The 21,175-nt window shown below is 39.0% G+C and overlaps 1 protein-coding gene across 1 annotated transcript in view; it reads left to right on the forward strand.

Annotated features, from left to right (window-relative positions):
- Window positions 1–21,175, forward strand: part of ADCY1 (adenylate cyclase 1) — a 157,364-nt gene that overhangs the window by 105,631 nt on the left and 30,558 nt on the right. Inside the window, exons 8-11 of the mRNA XM_074575654.1 lie at window positions 11,037–11,192; window positions 14,910–15,104; window positions 17,495–17,592; window positions 20,915–20,999. Of these exons, the coding sequence (XP_074431755.1) occupies window positions 11,037–11,192; window positions 14,910–15,104; window positions 17,495–17,592; window positions 20,915–20,999 (534 nt within the window). The remainder of the gene's footprint in view (window positions 1–11,036; window positions 11,193–14,909; window positions 15,105–17,494; window positions 17,593–20,914; window positions 21,000–21,175) is intronic.

Consider the following 21,175-nt stretch of genomic DNA (forward strand, 5'->3'; position numbering starts at 1 on the left):
AATGAATTCAGCAGTGATTGAACTAACATCCCCTGGAAGTCTGGAAAAGCTGCCATGTTGCCAAGCTGTACAACACAAGGCCTTTTGTCCAGGTCAGAGGAAGAGGCTGCAGTCAACCATCCTGCTTTCGAATGTATATACCACTGTACCACGGATCAGGTATTTATGCCAAAGCTGAAGAAATTTTCTAAGGTTATTGCAACAAATAATATATTCTCTATCCAAAACATGCATGTTTTTTTCTCCTGCTACGTTGAGCTGCTCATGACAAATTCAATGTTTTCCTTGCTTGCTCTCCCACCTCAGACTCCCACAGTAATTTTGGTCATCCCTTTCTTATCTTAGCTGCCCATCCCTCCAAATTTTCTTAAGCTCCTCTCTCCCTTCAGCTTCTTCCTTTTGTCAGACCCCTGGAGATGTACTGGGGAAAGAGGAGTAAGTCAGCAGTGCTGTTGAGGGACAATAATGTTTTCTGCTCTTTTCTTCTTTTTGGTGGAGAACAGAAAATGGAAAGTGTGGAAAGAATAAGGTAAGAGAAGATTTTAGCTCATTTGAGCAGGAACTTCATTTTTTAGGTGTTGCTCAGGATTTAGCCACCCCTGATGGAAATGGACGTGACTCCTCATTCTCACCAGATTTTCAGGATAAGGAGAACAGAGGCTCAGCGATGCGGTGGTAGTATCTTGAGTCTCAGCATGCAGTGAAGATGGTGACAGTGGCTTTCCAACAGGTTCATTCATAGCCACGTCTTTCTTCCTCAACCAGATGCTGAGTTTAGGATAGCCTTTTGTTCAACTACAAAATGGATTCTTGAAAATCCAAAATCATCATTTAAACACATTCACACTGTTCCAACCTTTTCCACATCAAATTACTCTTATCTTAGAAGTTATCTGCCATAACGTGTTTACAGGACAAGTGGAACTTTTCTGCCCTTTATCTCAGCCAGACAACTTGGGATACATACTTTTGCACCCTTCTCTTCTGAGACTCTGACTAAACAAGTTTCATTCGTGGATTTGGCCTTTAAAGGGAAAACTATAATATCCAATTCTGATACTAAGTATGAAAACAATACAGACAAGGTTTCAATGTGATGTCAAAGATCCATTCTTGAGGGTGTTAGCCAACAGGTGTTTGACAAAAATGTAACCAGGGAAAACCAGGTAATCTTGAATTCCATTCCCACGCTCAGTTTCTTGGTCTAATTTGATGACTCAGAGAGCTTTCATGGAAATGTTGGGAGGCCAGTCACCAAGGGAATTTGATTCAGGAAGTGAAAACTCCTGTTGTTTTACCCCAGAAAGGCTGCTGCAAAGGTGTTTTTTATGCACTTCTTCTGAAGCATCTTGTTATTGGAAAGGTGGAGTGTTCTCCTCTGCTGTGAAAATAACACAATCTCACGTTTTGTTCTTCTGCTGGTATATATGATTAGATTCAGTTTTAGGTAGTCTGAAAGAAAACAGGTGGAAAACCAGTGGACCAGTGACCAGTGGCAATCAGTGAGAGATTTTTCTGGTGGCTTGCTTGAAACCCGTATTAGTTCCTAGATTAATCAATCCCAATAAAGAAGAAAATATAAGGGGGGCTTAATTAAGGTAGGTGTGTTGCTTATTGCTACAAGATTTGTTTGTCTTGGTTTTCTGCTATTTTCGCTCCTACAACATTATGTATAATTTCATTTCATATGTTATTATGTATCAGATTTCATTTCATGTTGAGAAGAGAAATAGCTGAATTTCAGGAATTTTTGGCAGATTGGTGCACAGAGACAAGTAGAGAGAAAAGGGGATAAACATATAAACTGTTACATAAAGAAACTCTGTTGTGTCGACTCCACTGCATAAACCAGTGATTGAGGCACAGACGCTTGACATTCACATATTAAAGTAAACCAGGTCAATGCATATTTAATGTACAACGATGAGAGAGTACTACTGTGTGAGCACACATTTCTTCATCTTTGCAAGGTTGCTGGGAAATTACTGGTGACTGCTGAGAAACAACCGATCGGTTTGTCATCAGCTATATAAACCAAATGCCATCTTACCCATGGGTGTCACTGATGGGTTTGTGGAAGCGGCAGATGCTGCAGTGTGGCTTGGCTAATGACATTAGCTCTCCAGCGTGCATCAATGGCGTGTCAGCCAAACTGGCAGAAATAAACACTTCATGAATTCTACTGGTATTGACTGGCTTCTCCACTGGGCTGACAGATCAATCAGCATGTCACTTTGCTGTTCGTCACAGTACATCACAGCCGTCTCCAGTCTTCGTATACTTGCATACTGATCATTGGACCAGGAGCTACATAATAGCTTTATTTACCTTCAAAATAAACACCTGCTGCCCCTCTTACCATTCAGTCATTTACTCTTCAGAGACATGGAGACAGAAGGCTATCCAAGAAGCATAGATAAGATGAAGTTTCTTTAGGTGAATTCAGGTATCTGCTGGTTTAATACTGTATTCTTCCTCTGGAGCCTCAGTAGCTGAAATGCAGACACATTTTTTGTTCTTTATGCATCATCTCTGACATTAATATGAACTGACTTTAGCAGGTATGGTGCCAAGAGGAATGAAAATCAATGTTATGAGCAACAGATGGCCAAGAATCTGTTGAATTTGAAAGGTAAATAGGCCCACTTAGATATTTTAAATTTCTTATTTATTTATTTAGAAGACGCATACCCTGCATACTTCCATATTTGGTCTGACAGGAAGATCTTTCATCACAAATATCACCCAAACCAAGAATGGGAATAACAGTATAAGACAACCCATTCAAATACCAGTTACATTTTAAATGTGAGCAAATTATAAAATATTCCCTTTTTTTAAATCTTCTATTGAATCAGCTAACAAACACAATTTTGTGATCTGATTGCTAATTTGGTGTATAATCTAATATGTGTGGGAGTACTTCTATGTGGCCACTGAGGGAATACTTTTCTTTCTATTTTGCTACAGTTTTTATTTTGGTAGAGATTATATTAGTCTATTATTATAATTATTATTGTCGTTGTTATGATGATGATGATGATGTTGATGCAACAGTTTTGCATGTTTGACTGGATAACATCCAGCTTCTAAACAGATTTAAATAATTCATATGATTTGCAAAGGCATACAAAAATTTTTTGAATTAAATTAAATTTTTTTGCAGGCCATCATAGTTAAAAACTTATGCAAATAAGTTAAATATAGTACGAAATGTTGTAATACTCAGACAAAGTTTCTAGTTCTGAAAATGCCAGCACATTTCTTTTTAAGAAAAGTTTAATTATGTCCTCATGATATTTTATATTGGTACTAAAACTTACAGTGATGTGACCAAAATATTGCACTGAGACAGGATTTGAGAAGTTTGATTAATATAACTAGCCACAAGTATACATGAATGTCTTGGACTTTTAAAACAGGTCTGATCCACTTAGACAAACAGATCTCTTCCTAATATATCAAATATTCACAAGATCCATACTCTATGCTTTAGACACATAGACATTCTCTTAGTTTCAAAATGTTCTAGCTTTCTGAAGTATTGTAAATATTACTGTATATGGATGTTATTTCAGGAAAAAAAAAAATCTAGGCCAGATCTGTTAATCTCAGAGCCCCTTACAAGAACTTTGTAACTCTGCTTAGACCCAGCTAAATAACTTTTTCCATTAATGATTCCTCAGTAATCTACCTGACTAATCCTGTTCTGACTTTCAAACTATGCTTAAAATTTAATCTAAATTTTTTTAATAGAGCGGAGCTGGCTTTCGTCACAATTCTTTCATTGTCAGCACTGATGTTAGTCAAAGTACCTTTGCCTCAGTGTTACAGCTGGCATAGCTGGCTCCCAGAGGTCGTGACCTTAGCTGGGCTGTCCGCTTCTATGGTTGCTCTAGAAAGTATGATTCTCCTGCAGCCTCTTAAGGTTTGGCCACAAACTCAGTGATAACCGGGTGGTTTTGTACTTGGACTTACTTGTTTGTATTTGTTACAGCAATTCACTCTCTGATGGCACCTCTCTAGTTTTGAAAAGACTCTTTAATTTCACCAGCTGAGAAAGCACTCTGGCACGGACTATTGAGCAAAATTCCTAAGGAATTTTTAGAGATAGCCAAGCAGTGGTCAGAAGTAATCAAATTTTGTGAGGGGAAGAATTTCTCAGAATGTGTTAGTTTTTGCATTTACAGAAGTGGGCCTGCCATCACTTTTTGCCACCTTAAGGGAACCTGCTTCACTGAGTAACTTTGCTGGCTCCAGAGCTAAGGCAAAGACAAATATGCTGTAGGCCATTAATAGGAAGCAGTAGAGCTGTGTCCAGGAAAGGAAGTCATAAAATTACGAAACAATATAGATACAACCTATAAATGATTCCTATATAGTCATAAGTGTACTGTGGATTTTACACCATGCCTCAAATACAATCAACGATTAGCTTCCAATAGGTTGCTAATCACCATCTGCAAAATTTCTAATAATGTACTAGTGAGTTATTCACCAACTAACTCTGTATTCAAAGATATTAGTTATCTTTTATTTTTGGCAATGTAAATCATATGGTATCTGCATCAACTATTTGAATAGTACAAAGTGATGGCCATTCGTGAAAAGTCCGTGAAAGTGAGTTTCACATCTGTTTGCCCTTTGAAAACTGTTTCTCTGAAAAGGCTGACATTTCTCTTCCCTACCTTACCACACACATAGAAAGCCATGTAAGGCAGTCACAGAAAATCCTTTCTGTAGCTTGGACACAGCTCTGTTAACTGAAGTCCTCAAGTAATGCTATGATCATCCTGAAAATTCCAGGTGAAAGGTCTAATTTTTTTTTTCTGAGTCCTTGTTTAGTTATCCAGCTGGAAGGAAGCAGATGCTGGTTAGGGGTATGGCAGTCTGTCTCCTGCCTCGTTTGCTGTCTTGAATCATGCCCTGAATATTCTGACATGGGAGGCTAGAATTTCGAACTTATTTTTGTCCAAAAAAAAAATTATAGCCAAACCAAAATATCAGCAGTCTATTTGAAAAGAGAAGTTAAAGCAATAGTTGAGGAAGAGGAGAGCACTTTTGTCAGTCTTCTGATTTCAGGAAAACTCGGTTGAAAGCCTGAAGGTTCAAGAATCCTCTCAACAAGTAAACACAGCTCAGGAGCATCTCTTGGAAAATACTATTTAAAATGTAAAATCTTTTGCAAATGTCATAAATATCTAGAGCAATTGTCTACACTACACACCTGTGGCATAATTTATTGTGAACTGCAGATGGATTTAACAGCTCAAAAGGTTGATCAGTTAGTTTCTTTGACTCACTATCGAATAGGCAGAAATTCAGCAACCTGAGATTCATTCTAACTTGCATGACAATATCTGCAAGAAAAGTGGCAAAGGCTGTCACATCACTTTCACGTGTCGTTGTTTCATCTTGCATGAACAGATGTGATTTTAAACTTCCCACATTGCAGTCCTGTCTCCAAGGAGTAATAGGAGAAAAAAACAATTTTTCTTTCACTCTGCTGCTTGAAAAGGCAGTATTTTTTGCCTTGGAGTAGTACAACAACTGTTAATCAGCATAGCTTTGTTGCACGAAGCAGATGATCTGCCTTCTATGTTAAAATGAATTACTAGGCTCCATATCTTTTCCACCACCCACCAACCAACAGGTTTTGTCTCCTTATGTCTTTCCTGTGGCTGATTTGATTTTTTTTTCCCCAGCATGGCATGAACTTTGTGCAATATAGCACAGGGAAAACAAGATATATTCATGATGGCTTTTTTGCTTTGTGTGGATGAAGTACATAGTAACTACATGTTCTTGCCTTTTGACTTCCTTGGTGAATCACTTTTACCTGTGAATCATTGTTAGCATTTTTCACAGGTATAACCACTCATATACAGTCTTGAGATGCTTTTTATCATGTCTTAATAATAATTTCATCTAGCTTTTTAAAGTGAAGTAATTTGATGTATACAATATGTGTATTACTAGGATTTTTGATAGCAGGTTGTTGGATTTTGTCTGACCTGAGTAAAAGATGTCATCTTGGCATCATCATGTAAACAACAAAAGAAAAAAAAGGCTACCGAAGGAAAAAAGTAAACTGAGTGAAACAATAGGTCTACAGTTACTGCACTTAATTACTTTTAATTTGTTGTTTTGATTCAGATTGAAGTTCCATCTATATATGTAGGAAATTTCCTTCTCTGCAAAGTTAATTAATTTAATCATTCTGGTTAGGTCTACGTGAGCATGCCATGGTGTTCTCAGATTCTTCTTTTTTTCCAAACCTGTAAAATTTGTGTCTTCCACAGAGCATTGATGGCCCAGTAAATCCATCCATATAGCTCGCAGCTCCCTAGAATTTTTTTGCATCTGACTCTTCTAAAAATATCCAGTCCATTTTGGCTCAGAGTCTTCATGGTCATTGTAAGTTGTCAGCTTTCTGGACTAATTCATTCTGAGGATTTTTTCACTTCAGTGACCATACGCTTACAAGCCCTCATGGAGTGCTAGAACTCTGACTCCTGAGATCTAAGTAGTAATACAAGGAGAGAGTTTTACAGTTAACGCAGGGGATGTGAAAACTTTTCCAGCTACTCAGACGAACTCTCTCCTTTGCTAGCACACAGCAAGCAAAAATGTATTTGACAAAATTGTTCTTATTGCCCCAAGTTAGGCATCTGAGTCCATAGCTGGGCACACACTGATGATTTCTGCTTTCAAATTGATGACTGCCTGCAGCTACCGCTGCTGCCATGCCTGGGGAAGTCCGGGGTGGACTTTGCGCTCAATGACTGACAGCTCCCACCAAGGAACTTAACTAGAGATCTGAATAAAGAACTCAGGTATTTCAGGTTTTAACACCTCAGATATACCTTAGAAGATCTGATTTAACAGATAGGCACACAGCCTTTTGATGGAAGCTCCAGCTTGTATCTGGACAGGGGCTGATCTGTGCCTGAGACTTTGCATCGCACAAGTTGTTGGAATATATGCAGCCTGACACTGAAAGTAGACCACTTGTGTTACCACCCAGCAAACACAGACAGAGGAATGATGCTTGTGTTACAGAGTGTGTTGCTCTACATCTTCAGGATTGTTTCTGCAGTTGCTGTGAAGCTGCTAGTGCATCATCATCAATGTGACAGCCTGCAGCTTGGGCTGTCAATGATGGTAGAATTAGTTATGTGCTCTAACATCGTTCTCTTCTCTTCTTTTTCTTCCTTCAGAAATGTAGAATCTTTAGAAGGGAGAAGCGTGGGGCGCTGATATAAGATTTGCTCTATTATTCATCTCCTACAGATTGTTTTAGTCTTCACAGCTGCTAAAAACTTTTTCTACATCGGTGTTGAGAAAGTGGCCACACCATTCTGAAAAACAAGAGTTTGTCTTATAGAAACTGTATTATTTGCTAGTAAAAATCCCTAATGTACTTTCCTGACAGACAGCTGAGGTGCGATAAACAAAGTGTATCATAAAGGCAGGAGAAAAGGATGGAAAATTAAATGTCTGATGATTTTAACTATAAGAAGAAAAAAAAACAAATAACATTTGCTCACCTATCTCAGGAGAAAATGGTTTGCAGATAGCAACGGAATAAACACTGCTACCAAGAGGCATGGTCCTGCCTGCCTGAAGATAGAAAGCACAGACAGACATAATGCTATAGCATTTATGGTGTCTGTAAATGTGTTTTGAATGACATTAGTATCTTCTTTCCCAGGCCATTTTAAGCATTGCGGTTGAATATAGTCAGGGGAACGACAGTCTGGTGCTGTTTCTGAGAATCCTAGATAAGCACCAGTGAATCCCTTACCAGGGTATTACATGAGATTCAAACACTGGGGTGTTTTCCCAGAATTTTAATCAGCGCTTGTTTGTTTTCTGCATACTTAAAGATGCTCACAAAGCTGCAGATAGTCTGGCTGCTTTCAGAGTATTCTGTTAGAAAATCCCAGCTCTTAACCTTATTTGCCAGCTGCGTTGCAACAGACCATTCCTAATATTATGAAGCAAATGAACAGCGAACAGAGTTAAGAGATGATCCTGAGGGTCAAAAAGAAGTGTGAAAGTAAAATGCATTGACAAAATGAACTGGAATGAGAATGCTGCAGTCCAGCTTTCCTGTAGTGCTGGCCTGGAGCAAGTTCAGAGAAAAGGCAGAGTGAAAGACATTGGGGTTGGGTTTTTTGGTTTGGTTTGTTTTTTAAAATCTGTTTTAACGGACTGTACTGCATTTCTTGCCTTTATCAGAAGCTTACAGCAGAAGGTGCGATTACTTAAATATTCCACTGAGAGGTTCACTGTGTCAAAACCATGGTTCTGCTGTAAAAGTAATAATAAAAAAGGGACATGACTTGTGAGATGAAAGTGGGAGACAATTCCTTTGTTTGTATTTTTGATATTATGTATATATATTAGTAGAACAGAAAATCCTCATTCCCAGTAGAGAATCTATGTCCTGCAACCACTAGATTTAAAAAAAAAAAAAAAAGATATATATAGAATTATACACGATCTGAGAACTGCCAGTGTGCCCTACTTGTGCGTATTGCAATGCCCTTTGAGTGGTTAGGTTCTTGGCCAGCTGTGAAGAATAGTAGCTCTACGCGTTCCACGCGTTTTTGTAGCATCCCACAGTAGCTGAATTCGGATGGGGCCTTTGGAGGTCATGTGGTCAGCCTCCCTCCTCAAAGCAGGACCAGCTTCACAGTTGGAACTACTTTTGAAATTGCAGGTTGCTCAGGGCAGCTCCTCTGAGTCAGTGCTGAGAGTTTCCCTGGCTGGAGATTCGGCAGCCTCTCTGGGCAGCTCCAGCGCACGATCATCCTCACAGTTAAAACTTAACGTTCTTTGTATCGAATAGGAATTTTCCTTGGTCCAGCCTATGTTCATTGTCTCTTGTGCTTTTTCTGAGCATTTTTGGCATGAGCCTGGCTCTGCTTTCTCTCTAACTGCTATTGTGGTCCACCTGTAAACATCTGTGTATTCCCTTTTTATCTCTGGGTCTTAAAAAAAAAAAAAGAAGCAAAATGCGAAACTGAAGGGAGTTTCAGCTAAATTTTGTTGTATCAAATAATTGATAGGGAGACGAAGTAAAATATACAGTATTTCTAGAGGAATTATGGCTACATTAGGAAAATTTGTAAGTGGAGTATCTGTCCAAAAAGTACGTTTTAGCTGTTGGGAGTGATAGCTCAAAAGCTGATCGTATCTGACATGCTCAAGTCTAACAACTATCTACTAGGTGTCCTTAGGAATACCTAAAGGATGATTAGTATGTGCATATTCTTGTACAGTATCTTCTATGTGGTTATTGTAATACAGCAGTAAGTCTTCTTCCAGAAAGCCCTCAAAAGAAAAGGTTCATATTGAGAATCTCTTCATGGAGACTTTTGTTAAACTATCACTGATACAAGTGATCACACTAGGAGATGTCCCTGCCCATGGCAGGGGGGTTGGAACTAGATGATCTTTAAGGTCCCTTCCAACCCTGGCAATTCTATGATTCTATGATTCTATGACCCTGAAGTACAGTGCTGGTGATGCTACCTGGCTTCAGTCAACCTTTCAGTGCACAATAAAGTACATGTGCATACCTAGTCACCTTTCCATGTTTGAAACGTCATATATTTATAACATATCCATCTGCTAATAAAAAATGTGCAAGTATTTATACACAAGCCATTTTTGCATTTCGTAGACACAGTGTAAGAGACTGAACAGAGTATTGGTAGATCAATAGCACATACTCTTGATTCTCCAGAAAATGCAAGTGCATAGCTGTATGCGTTAAACAACATAGCTAACCAATACCTAAGCTGCCATTCAGAATATAAGTGGTGTCACTTACCCTGTCCCTCTAAATTTGGGTATCCACAAAAACATGCATTAAACTAATGCTTCCAGTTTACTTACTTCTCCGTTCCTTGTTCATTGAATTAATGATGTAAACTGCTTTGGTAAATCACAGTATTGTTAAGACCGAACAGCAAATCATCAGTGCCATTTGTGGGTTTTAGAGCATTTGAATAAAATTTTTGGAGTGTGATTTTCTCTGTCTTTTGTACCTTTATTTACTGCTTCCTTATTTTGTTGTTCCAGAAAAGATCAATTTTACAAGCTTAAATTCCCATACTCTGGTGGCATGGGGACATTTCCCATTTCCCATTTACACATTCCCATTTTCACATTCCCCCTTGGGGAATGTCCCCATGTCCCATGGGGACATTTCCACATTTCCCATTTACACATTCCACATGCCAAAAGCGTGAATAAGACTGGTATAAATACTGAGGGTCGAATAAAGGATCACTCTTATTCTGATCTGTGAAAACATCTGGACATGTGCTAGGAGTTTACTAAAGTCAAGAGTTAAATACATGGTTAAGAATTAACCAAGAGAATATTTGTCCTTGCTGAACTGGGAGCTCTGTGGTAAAAGGAATAGATTACACCCAAGTCTTTGAGAATATTTCTCTGTGGTATAACACTTCTTGCTTTGAAGGAATAAGATGTAAGATACAACTTAAATGCCTCACAGTCTCCTTTTAGGGCATGTATGTAAGTGTATCTTTAAAGCAAAAGCTGTACTCTTCTGATTTTAATGGGCTTACCAGTGGCTGAAGTAACAAAATAAGGAAATAAGAAAAAGACTGAAATCATATTTTTTTAACATCAGTTAATAAAAATGCTAATTTCCTCCTTATTTTTCCTGTATTTTTCTAGAATTTATTTTAATGTAAAAGAAATACAAATATTGCCTCTTTTATGAGTTTGTCATTAATAGACCTTTTTTATAGTCTACATTTCTATGTAGAAAACAGTTCCCAAAATGTTCAGTGTGTGTTAAAATCCTGTCTGTTCAATAGATTCTTTATATCTCAGGCTAAAAAAAAAATGAAGTAATCTTCCTCTGCAAATAGACTGTTTATCAAAATGCATTGCTTTGTTCTGACCACTAGATGGTGCAGATGTCTGCACGTCTGTATGTCTGCGTGGGAATATAGTGATACAGTCATAAATATTATTTTTCTGACCAACAGATATTTCCTGGACTGATTCTCTCAGACATTAAGCCTGCTAAAAGAATGAAGTTCAAGACAGTCTGCTACCTGCTTGTTCAGCTCATGCACTGTCGTAAGATGTTCAAAGCGGAGATCCCTTTCTCTAATGTCATGACATGTGAGGATGACGATAAGGTAATCCATGTGGTCTCTTTGGGCATCGTTTCCGGGACGGCATTTAGCAGACTTGCTCTGAGAACATATGGGGTGACCTGACCAACTGCTAGAGGAGTTTCTGGTGTTCCTGGTGGAGCTAGAGCTGTCTAATGCCCTCAGCCTTCTCACAATAAAGACAAAACTTAATTATAACAGGCCTCCAATTTGGAGCTCCTCTTGAACAAGGCAGCACAGGTGGCCTATATGGCTTCTGTTAAGGACTTCCTTCACAGGAATTAGCATTTCTGTGGCTTTTTCTGCAGTTACCAAGAGCTGTTCTTTTGCATCATGAGTCCGTCACGGTCTGAAGCTGATGGCAGCAAATGCAAAATAACCGAATAATTTTGTATCTTTAGATGGTTCTCTAAAAAATGAAAGGCAACGGATTAGCCAAAAGACCTCTTAGTCCCTAACATAAATCCTAAATACAAAAGTCCCTAATAAGACTACGAATACCGCTTTCTTGAATGGCTTGTATTGCCATAACTCAAAAGTGCTTTACGTACTAGTAGCCTGGTTTACTTTCTCTCCTGTGTGCGGATCTACCCAGAAGTTTATGGAGAAACGAGCTTTTGAAGAGTTGCTTGTTCCCTTTTCTTTGCCAGCAGGTGGCAATATTACATAGTTCACTCCACCAGCACTCCAAAGCAGGGCATGGGCCGCATTGGAAGCAGTATTTCATCTTGACTGATTGCGCCATCTTTTTTTGTTTGTTTGTTTAATAATAAACACTTATTGAAGATTCAGTCTCAATGTTAATTTCAGAAAGCATTATAACTTTTCTTTTTTTGGTTTTTGCGTGTGCTTGTGTTTCTTCTATGGGAAAAGGGGAGAAAAGTCCATTCAGTTCATTTAAAACAGTTTCGGTGAAGACTATCAGAAACTCCAGATTTGATTTTGAAATTTACCATGTACAAGGCCTTCCAATGGTGAATTAGTACTGTTCTTTGAGTATTTAAAAAAAGTAACGGCCACATTCTTTGAAGCATATGCAATACTTTACAGTGTGCCTTGTGTGTATATATGTATAAATATGGTAGTACACACAGAAACTCCTGATATGGGGTTGCTAGGGATCTGATGAAAATTTTCTTATGTCAAAACATTTGCAGTGAAGTACTACCATGCTATCTTTAACTGAACCAGTCGTTCTGAGCTTTTGTACCTAATACATAACATTTATCGTGGAGCATAACATATGGGTTTGATATAAATACACTGTGTTGCAATGCAGGGGTTCTTCAGAAATATCAGTCCCCAAATCGTGTAAAGCAAGCTATGGCTATAAAGGCTTTGAAGCCAGTACATTACTGCAGCAGATACTTATTTAATTTCTGAGAAATATAAATACTGGATCTTGATCACATATATGACATAATGTAAGTCTACTGTGTGAAAAAATAATAGAGATAAAAATAAGAGATCTAGTGACAATAATTACCTGTATAGCAACAGCTATTTTGATTAAGTGGCAGAACAGATAGTATAATTTATTCCATATATCAGAACAGCTCCCATCATCTACCCTCATTCAGATTTTAAAGCAAAGAAGTATTTTCTTTTATTTTTTTAAGTGCTGTTTTGCTCACACCTATTATTATGCTATAGGCTTAAATTTGGATTATAAAAAATCCCCAAAGATGTACTTTCTGATGCACCTCAAGCAATACATATGCTAACTAATCGTTCTTTATCTTTATGAAGAATAAAATTTTATATTCCTGACAATATTCCTGAAAGCACTCAGTTTCCCTACAAACTTGTGGGACAAATGTCTTCTGCAAGAAAACAACTTTATCTCTGTTTAGAAGCATTTAGAATAGTTGTTTGGCTGGCAATTTAAGATCTCTGTTAACAAAACCCAGAAGATCAGATTTGAAAGCTCTAATCCACGTATGTCCACAAGATTATTTTTCATGATGAAACAATTAGTTCTTAGACCACGGGCAACTTAACAAGTAATGGGATCTGGTAGTTTGAAGAAAAATGCTTCCAGAAGCCTCATAATTGTTTAACGGTGGTATAACCGGCTCTCTACATATAAAGCCAGCAAAACAGGACTGGGAAAATTATTTTATCTTTGCTAAGGTCCATTCTTCTTTACAATCAGAAAACTAAGATATTAGTCAGCGCTAACCTTTCCCACTGTTTATAAGTATTCACATATAACGTAAACTAATGAACATAACATAAGCTAATGAATTGCTGTAGTCCACTGTTTGTTCACTAATGAGGATCTCATGAGAACTACTTCTTCTAGAATAAGACAAGAAACCACTATTCCTGCAGAGTTACTTCAATAGCTCTTGCCACCTCTTTTTACTGTCTGGTTTAAAAGGATATTTTGTAGTATAGCCTTTAAAGAGTGGACTATTAAGTACTGACTGCTCTGAAGAGACAAATTTTTTGTGCTTTTGTAACTGCTTGCTGACAGACTCTACTGATTACATCCTGAGCCAACTTTGTCCTTATCCCTGAGCAGATTTGCCGTTTCATAATGTTTGGAATTGTCTTCCTGAACTCTGCAGATGTTAGATAAAAAAAAAGTATTCCTTTATCTGGATAAAATGAGTACAACTTGCCTGAGCTTGGCTGTCAAAACTCTTCTGGGAAGTAAGGCTTTACCCCTTTTGAGGTGAAAAGGATATTCAATTGATGTCTTTCTTCCTGCTCAATGTCACCAATAGGTGACTGTTTTTTCTTTTATAAGATTGGCCTACGTCTTTTTCACTCTGTGTTTTAAAAAGGCTGCATCTAGAAGAGCATGTTGTGAAGGCCCTGATCCTTTCAGTGTGCTGGGGCATGGGCAATCGTACTAGTGCAGGTCTAGCCGTAATGATTTAGATTAGAGTGCCCTCAACTGAAGGTTACTGCCAGGGTGGCTGAGGTGCTGCTCACCGTCTTCAGAGTGCTCTCTGTGGAAAGTGAGACAGATTGTCTAAAATCCCTTTCAGATAACACTCTGTGATAAATCTTTTGCACTGAAAAGGCCTAAGAGGGATCATCTTGTCAGTTGTGCTGTCTCAGCCATGGAGGAATTAATGCCAGTGAGGCACAGGTTAGCTCTGATAATTTATTGGACTGCTCCATCTGCATCTGCAAGTGCACTTAAGGCATACCCAAGAGACCTTAACAAGCGAGACGCTTTGGGTGAGTTAAAAGATAGGAACACGTGAGATTTCAGACCCTCTGAAGTCACATATGGTCATTGTGCAAGAGGTTAAGGAAAATTATCTTTTCAAAATATGTATTGTTACCTAGACAGTCTTGGACACTAGGACTTTTATGTCATGAAAAGCCTGGTTATTTTATCTTCAGGATATCCAGAACTCCATATCTTCCATCAAGAAAAAGATTCTAATTTTTTTTCTAGGTAAAGTCACAGTGGTTGAGATCAAACTGATTAGTTCCTCAGTGGCAGAGAAGTGTCAGGGAAGTACGTGAAGACAATTTCTGCAGATGAGAATTGAAATTCTGGAATATAGTGGTGGTTTTCTCATTGATTTCAATGCAATCGGGATTTCAGCTAAGGAGCTTTTAAAAGATGGCAATCATACAGAGATAAGATCTCTGTCTTTTGTAGTTGCTCTGCTCAATGAATTTCTCATCCTGGCTGAGAGCTTGAGATAATATGAACAGCAATGAAAAATTTCAATGTTAATATTATATGTGCTTCTTTCTTTGTCTGTGGTACAGAGGAGAGCATTAAGGACAGCCTCTGAAAAACTCAGGAATCGTTCCTCTTTTTCTACCAATGTTGTATACAACACTCCAGGAACTCGAGTAAACAGATACATCAGCCGTTTGATAGAGGCCCGGCAAACTGAGTCTGAGATGGCTGACTTGAACTTCATTACCCTGAAGTATAAGCAAGTTGAGCGTGAAAATAAAGTAAGGGGGGTTTTATTTATTTTTACTGATTTCACTGACAATGATCCAACTAGCACTGGATTTTTTGTTTGTTTTTAGACGATATCTAAATTCTGCTCACTATCTTTAAATAATCCTCTGGTCTGTCTCTCAGTTAAGAGGGACATATTATCTCCACCTTCTATAGAAGCAATTGCAGGGGATAAAAAGAAAGATCAGTATCTTGCTACTCACCAGGATGCTCCCCCATAAAGTTACATATCTTGTGATTTGGCCATCCTTTTGCTTCTCCAAAATGCTTGACCTGCATCACCTGTTTGATGCTGTCTGGTGGCAATGTGTCTGCCTACTGACTTGTCTGCTCTGGAGGAGCGTTAATGACAGGAGGATGCTTCCCTCTGCATATGTAGCCTGATAACTATCGATCCCATCAATCCTAGAAAATATAAAAAAATCTTAAATCTCTGGGCAAGGTTATGATCTTATGCCAGCGTGACTCTGCTGAAAGCAGTGGACTTACTCCAGACTTATAAGCATGTATATTAGGTGACAAAGTATAGCTGTTTGTTCCTATCTTGCAGGAGTTTTGTTTGTAGATGCAAATTGTTTTAATTGAAAAAAAAAAACCCCAAACTTTAGTTTATGTGTTTGAAAAAGCAAAAGTGATACAATTTTGGATTAATTTGGCAGTAGCATTTACTTTTCCACTGTAAGTCACTTAGTAGTCTAAGATCTCATGTCACTACTGTTTCGAGTCAGAAGCCTGTGTGCCATATTGGGCTCAATTTCTTTAAGGTTTTGACTATTAACTTTTATTTCAAGTTTCCACAGCGACTTATTATTTAATTGTAATTGTTTTCTTTCAAAATAAGAAAGTTTTTTCCTGTAAATGAGATTGAAATTTGGGTCTTTCTGAGAAAACACTCATGCATTTCCACTTCTGAAAAATAAAGGACAATGGCTTAGTGGAATCAGAGACAGTAACTGCTCAAAACTGCCCAGGTCTCTCATTAGCAGCTGCCTCCAACCCACTCATTACACAGAATCACAGAATGATGGGGGCTGGAAGAGACCTCTGGAGATCATCTAGTCCAACCCCCCTGCCAGAGCAGGGTCACCTACAGCAGGTTACACAGGAACGTGTCCAGGCAGGTTTTGAATGTCTCCAGAGACGGAGACTCCACCACCTCTCTGGGCAGCCTGTGCCAGTGCTCTGCCACCCTCAAAGTAAAGACCTTCCTCCTCATGTTTAGATGGAACTTCCTATGTTCAAGTTTGTGCCCATCACCTCTTGTCCTGTCCCCGGGCACCACTGAAAAGAGCCAGGCCCCATCCTCCTGACACCCACCCTTTAAGTATTTATAAGCATTGATAAGATCCCCCCTCAGTCTTCTTTTTTCCAGACTAAAAAGACCCAAGTCCCTCAGCCTTTCTTCATAAGAGAGGTGTTCGAGTCCCCTAATCATCTTGGTAGCTCTCTGCTGTACCCTCTCCAGCAGTTCCCTGTCCCTCTTGAACCGGGGAGCCCAGAACTGGACACAGTACTCCAGATGTGGCCTCACCAGGGCAGAGTAGAGGGGGAGGATGACCTCCCTCGACCTGCTGGCCACACTCTTCTTGATGCACCCCAGGATGCCATTGGCCTTCTTGGCCACGAGGGCACATTGCTGGCTTATGGTCATCCTGTTGTCCACCAGGACTCCCGGGTCTCTTTCCACTGAGCTGCTCTCCAGCAGGTCAGCCCCCAACCTGTACTGGTGCATGGGGTTATTCCTCCCCAGGTGCAGCACCCTACACTTGCCCTTGTTGAATTCCATAAGGTTCCTCTCTGCCCAACTCTCCGCCTGTCCAGGTCTCTCTGTATGGTGGCACAGCCTTCTGCTGTGTCAGCCATCCCCTCCAGCTTTGTGTCATCAGCAAACTTGCTGAGGGTGCACTCTATCCCTTCATCCAGGTCATTGATGAACAGATTGAACAGGACTGGACTGTCCTGAGGAGCCAAGGTTACAGGACTCCTTGAAGGCAGACCGAGGTTTTTGTCCTTTTTTTTGTGATGAATAAGTGGAGAGGAGGGAGTGCCACCTCCTTCTGGTTCAAAATGCCTGAATCCTTTTTACTCCGAAAGATAAACTTATGTCTGAGCCTAACCCAGATTTGACTAGTTACAGGGTAAAAACTGAACAGCGAGGCCATCAGGAGCAGCTGAGACAGAAGCCTGTCAAGGAAAATGTTGTGTAGACTTGCCTCATCTGGGTTTTTTTGTGTGAATTAAGCAATGATTATTTGTATGTATGTATAATTGGTCAGGGCTTGTTTTATTTTAGGCTATAGTTCTTACTAAGAGTGGACAAGCATGGGTGGCTGGGTGTGTAAAATATTCACTGTCTTCATTTCTTCATTTCTTTTAATAGTACCACCAGCTTCAGGATGAGTACTTCACCAGTGCTGTAGTTCTCTCACTAATTCTAGCTGCCTTATTTGGCCTTGTCTACCTTCTAATAATACCACAGTAAGTTTCTGTCTTTTTGCCATTATAATTAAAATTGGAACATCTTCAAGCATCCTGCACAGGTCAAAACATTAATGTCTTTGGAATGGGAAGTAGCACCCAGGTCGGTATACCCTCAGTCTAACTGTTATCTCTTCCATTTGTCTAAAGGAGCGACATTTTGCTATCTTATTTAGAACGATTTCTTCCCTGGTCTCTCTTTTTTTTTTCTTCTTTTTTCTTCTTTTTTTTTTTCTTTTTTTTTCTTTTTGGTAGAAGGATGCACTTAGAAGACAAAACACTGAAATCCTCTGAACTTATTTAAAGCTGTAATGTGCTATAGCTTTTTAAACTACAAACAAAGGTGTTACTGCAGCTTTTCTAAATGTGTTTCTGCTGGCTTTGGATGAGGTACTTCAGGTATTGATAGCAACATAGATAAAACTATACAGAGCTTAAGAGAAACTAAGTACTGAAGTATCCGTCCAGCTTTTCAACCCACATTTCAACCACATTCAACCTGCATTGAGGTGTTTGGTATCAATGCTACCACTACACAAACTGCCTAGTGCATAGTTTGGCCATTCCCACGAGTTGGGGTCAGACCTTGTGTGCACTAAAGCAGACATAACCAAATACTCATGATGTATTTGGGGGTTGTCTGGTGCCTATTGTTGAGTGATATAGTTTAGTGATTATTTTAGATTTTGTCAATTCTTTGTGAATGCTTACTAAATAAAAAAAAAAAATTATACTTAACTTTCAAATAATAAGGGTTATAGTAAGTAAATGTAATTGCGTTCAGAGGATAAAAATGATTAGTAATAAGCTTTTTCAGATGAGAAATTCAAACCATACAAAATAAGCTTCTCTCACTTTTACTAATTATTGGGATTTCAATGGGAATAGAACTGGCCACAGGATAATGCTTTTGAAAATCCCATTTTAAATTCTGGTGTTTTCTCTTCACAAATCAGTCAGAATAGTACTTACACCCATATTCTATTATTTCTAATTGAAAGTTTGAGAAACACCTTTTTTTATTTTAATAAGAATAATCATGATTTAAATTTGTTATGTAACACCTTTCTTCTGAAGAATTCAGTGTCATTTACAAAAATCATGTAATTTCCAGAGTAACGACCTATGACAACTAATTGGAACATAATTAAGAACTCCTTCGCCTACTTCTAAAGGAAAGCCCAGCTGCAGTACATGGCAATTTAGAGCAAGGAGAGACAAAGAGTATTAGCGTAGTTGAAACTAGAATGGATTTCCAAAAATCCTATGTTGTCATAGCTGGCAACCTTTCCAAAAAGTACTGACATTTAGAAAATGGCTGGACAGAGATTCAGTTTAAGCTCTGACCTGGCAGACACACAGGCTCCAGTAGAACATGACCACTGAAGGCCATGAAGATGAACTGGTTCATCACTGGGTTAGTTAGAAAAGCCACCCACTGAAAGGTCTTAAGTTCTCTCTTCCAGTGCCTGTTGGTGGTGGCTTCAGACAACAAAATTACTAGTCTTCTTGGGCTCTTCCCTCGCTGTGACACAGATGCAACCATGAGCTAGACTAAAACTTTGGAAGTATTGGAAAATTTCCCCTCTCCACAGAACTTGGAGCTTTAAGTTGCTCTTTAGATTGCCAAAGTAATTGTAAGTATGACAAGAGAACGCAAAAGCCAAGAAGTGTAATGTGTTACTTTAATGGGAAAAGTAATAATAATGGTGTTTGACACGTATCACAATATTCCAAAGAGGAGGTTCAAAATCTAGAGACAAGAATGTGTTGTAAAAAAGACAGTTGCTGCATAAATACACAGAAAGCAATGGTCTTGAGATTCTCGTGATTCCTATGGTCATCTGAGCAAAACAGCTTCTCAGCTAAGGACATACTTTGTATCCCCAGATGGAGTTGGTGAAAGTAAGGCTATGTTCCTGTCAACCTAAGCTGGCCAGTTATGGAGGCACACATGCAATGTACCCACTAAAAGCCATGATGATGAACCTTTCTGGTATCTTATGCTGGGCTTATTTTTAAAAAACAATGTAGCCCTTTGTTACTGGTGCCAACCCAAATCTCTGTCAGGGTCCCCACTCAGCACTAGTGTCAGTTGCTGGCTGTTGCTGCCTTAAAAGACACTATTGCAATCATATCCCCTGCATTTTTTTCTAGCATACTACCATCCCAAATACAAGTAAATTCTCTAAAAGCACAGGAGACACTGCTGCCTATTAATACTTGTATTCAGAACCCACACTAAGAGCATCTAGTCACCTCCCCATTCTGCATGTTCCATACTACATGACAGAATTTTCCCTGTTTGTGTATTGGTGAGAATTATTACATGAATTGGAAATCAAAGCCAAATACTGAGAAATTCTACAGCAGAATAATTGCGCTTTTGTCTTTCACTGTTAGAAACTCTATATAAGCAATCTTTCCCCAGTGGTGGTCAAGGACATAGATACATATATACCTGCAGCTATAGCTCGCATCTTCTGTGCTGGCTGGGTTGTTATCACAAGACTAGAAAAGAAGGTGTGAAGATCCTGTTATGCTGCTCTCATACGGTCCTGGTTCCATGGCTGTCTTGGTGCCAGGCTGTCCCTGAGCATAAATCAAAGCACCATCACCGGTGGACTTATTTTTTGCCAGCTTGCTCACATCCGCAAGGTCCTGTTCCAATAACACAGGTTTTTTGGAGGAGGGAAGTGCTTGGTCTGCACCCCTCTTCTAATGAAGAGCAAGCCTATTTTGAAAGATCAGGAAAGGCAAGATTAAGAATTGAAACCTACGATTTTTCTGATCATTGAGGAAGGCTCAAAAGGAAGGAGTTACTTTGTTTCATTAGAAGGGATCGCAGTCTTGTTTGATTTTGTTTGACTTGATAAGTGACTGAATTGACTGACCTCTGATTTCTGAATCTTTGGGGAGAGATTACAAGGGAAATGCATCTGGTAACTGTAACACAGCTGCCAAGGCCAAGTAATTGGGTTACACACTCCATTTATAAGAGTCATCATGCTGAATATTCTGCACTAGCCTACAATTAGAAAGTGTCTCTTGTAACACACCATGCAGTTGAATTTTTGAGGTGCTTTGATCTCCTTGCTGAGGCCAGAGGGCACCATGTACGAGAGCATTTATTGATTTCTCATTCTTGAGAGCAGCGCATTTCACTGTGAAATTTCCTCTGTGACTGTTACTATTGGAGCAAGGGTGAGGGGGAGATCCTCCACCATTCATCCAAAATACCATTTCAGAAGGACGCCAGTGCTGCTTGTTCTCATCCGCTATTGCGTTGCATTGCTTTACTTCTATTGTGTTTTGATTCTAGGAGTACCGTAGTTCTTGTTCTCCTGGTGTTCTGCATATGCTTCCTAGTGGCTTGTATTATGTACCTACATGTCACACGAGTACAAGTAAGTGATTTAAGATTTTATGACTATTTTTCCTTTTGGTGGCTATGCTTTCTTTGTCCTTTGGAATATGAAGCCATCAGTGCATGTTTCACAGATTCACAGAGTCTGAAATCTATGTGCTTTCCGAGTTCATTGCTGAGTAATGTATTAGGCACTTCAAAAACAAAGATGGCTCA

Source organism: Larus michahellis, chromosome 2 (genome assembly GCF_964199755.1).
Source record: "Larus michahellis chromosome 2, bLarMic1.1, whole genome shotgun sequence".
NCBI classification, from domain to species: Eukaryota; Metazoa; Chordata; class Aves; order Charadriiformes; family Laridae; genus Larus; species Larus michahellis.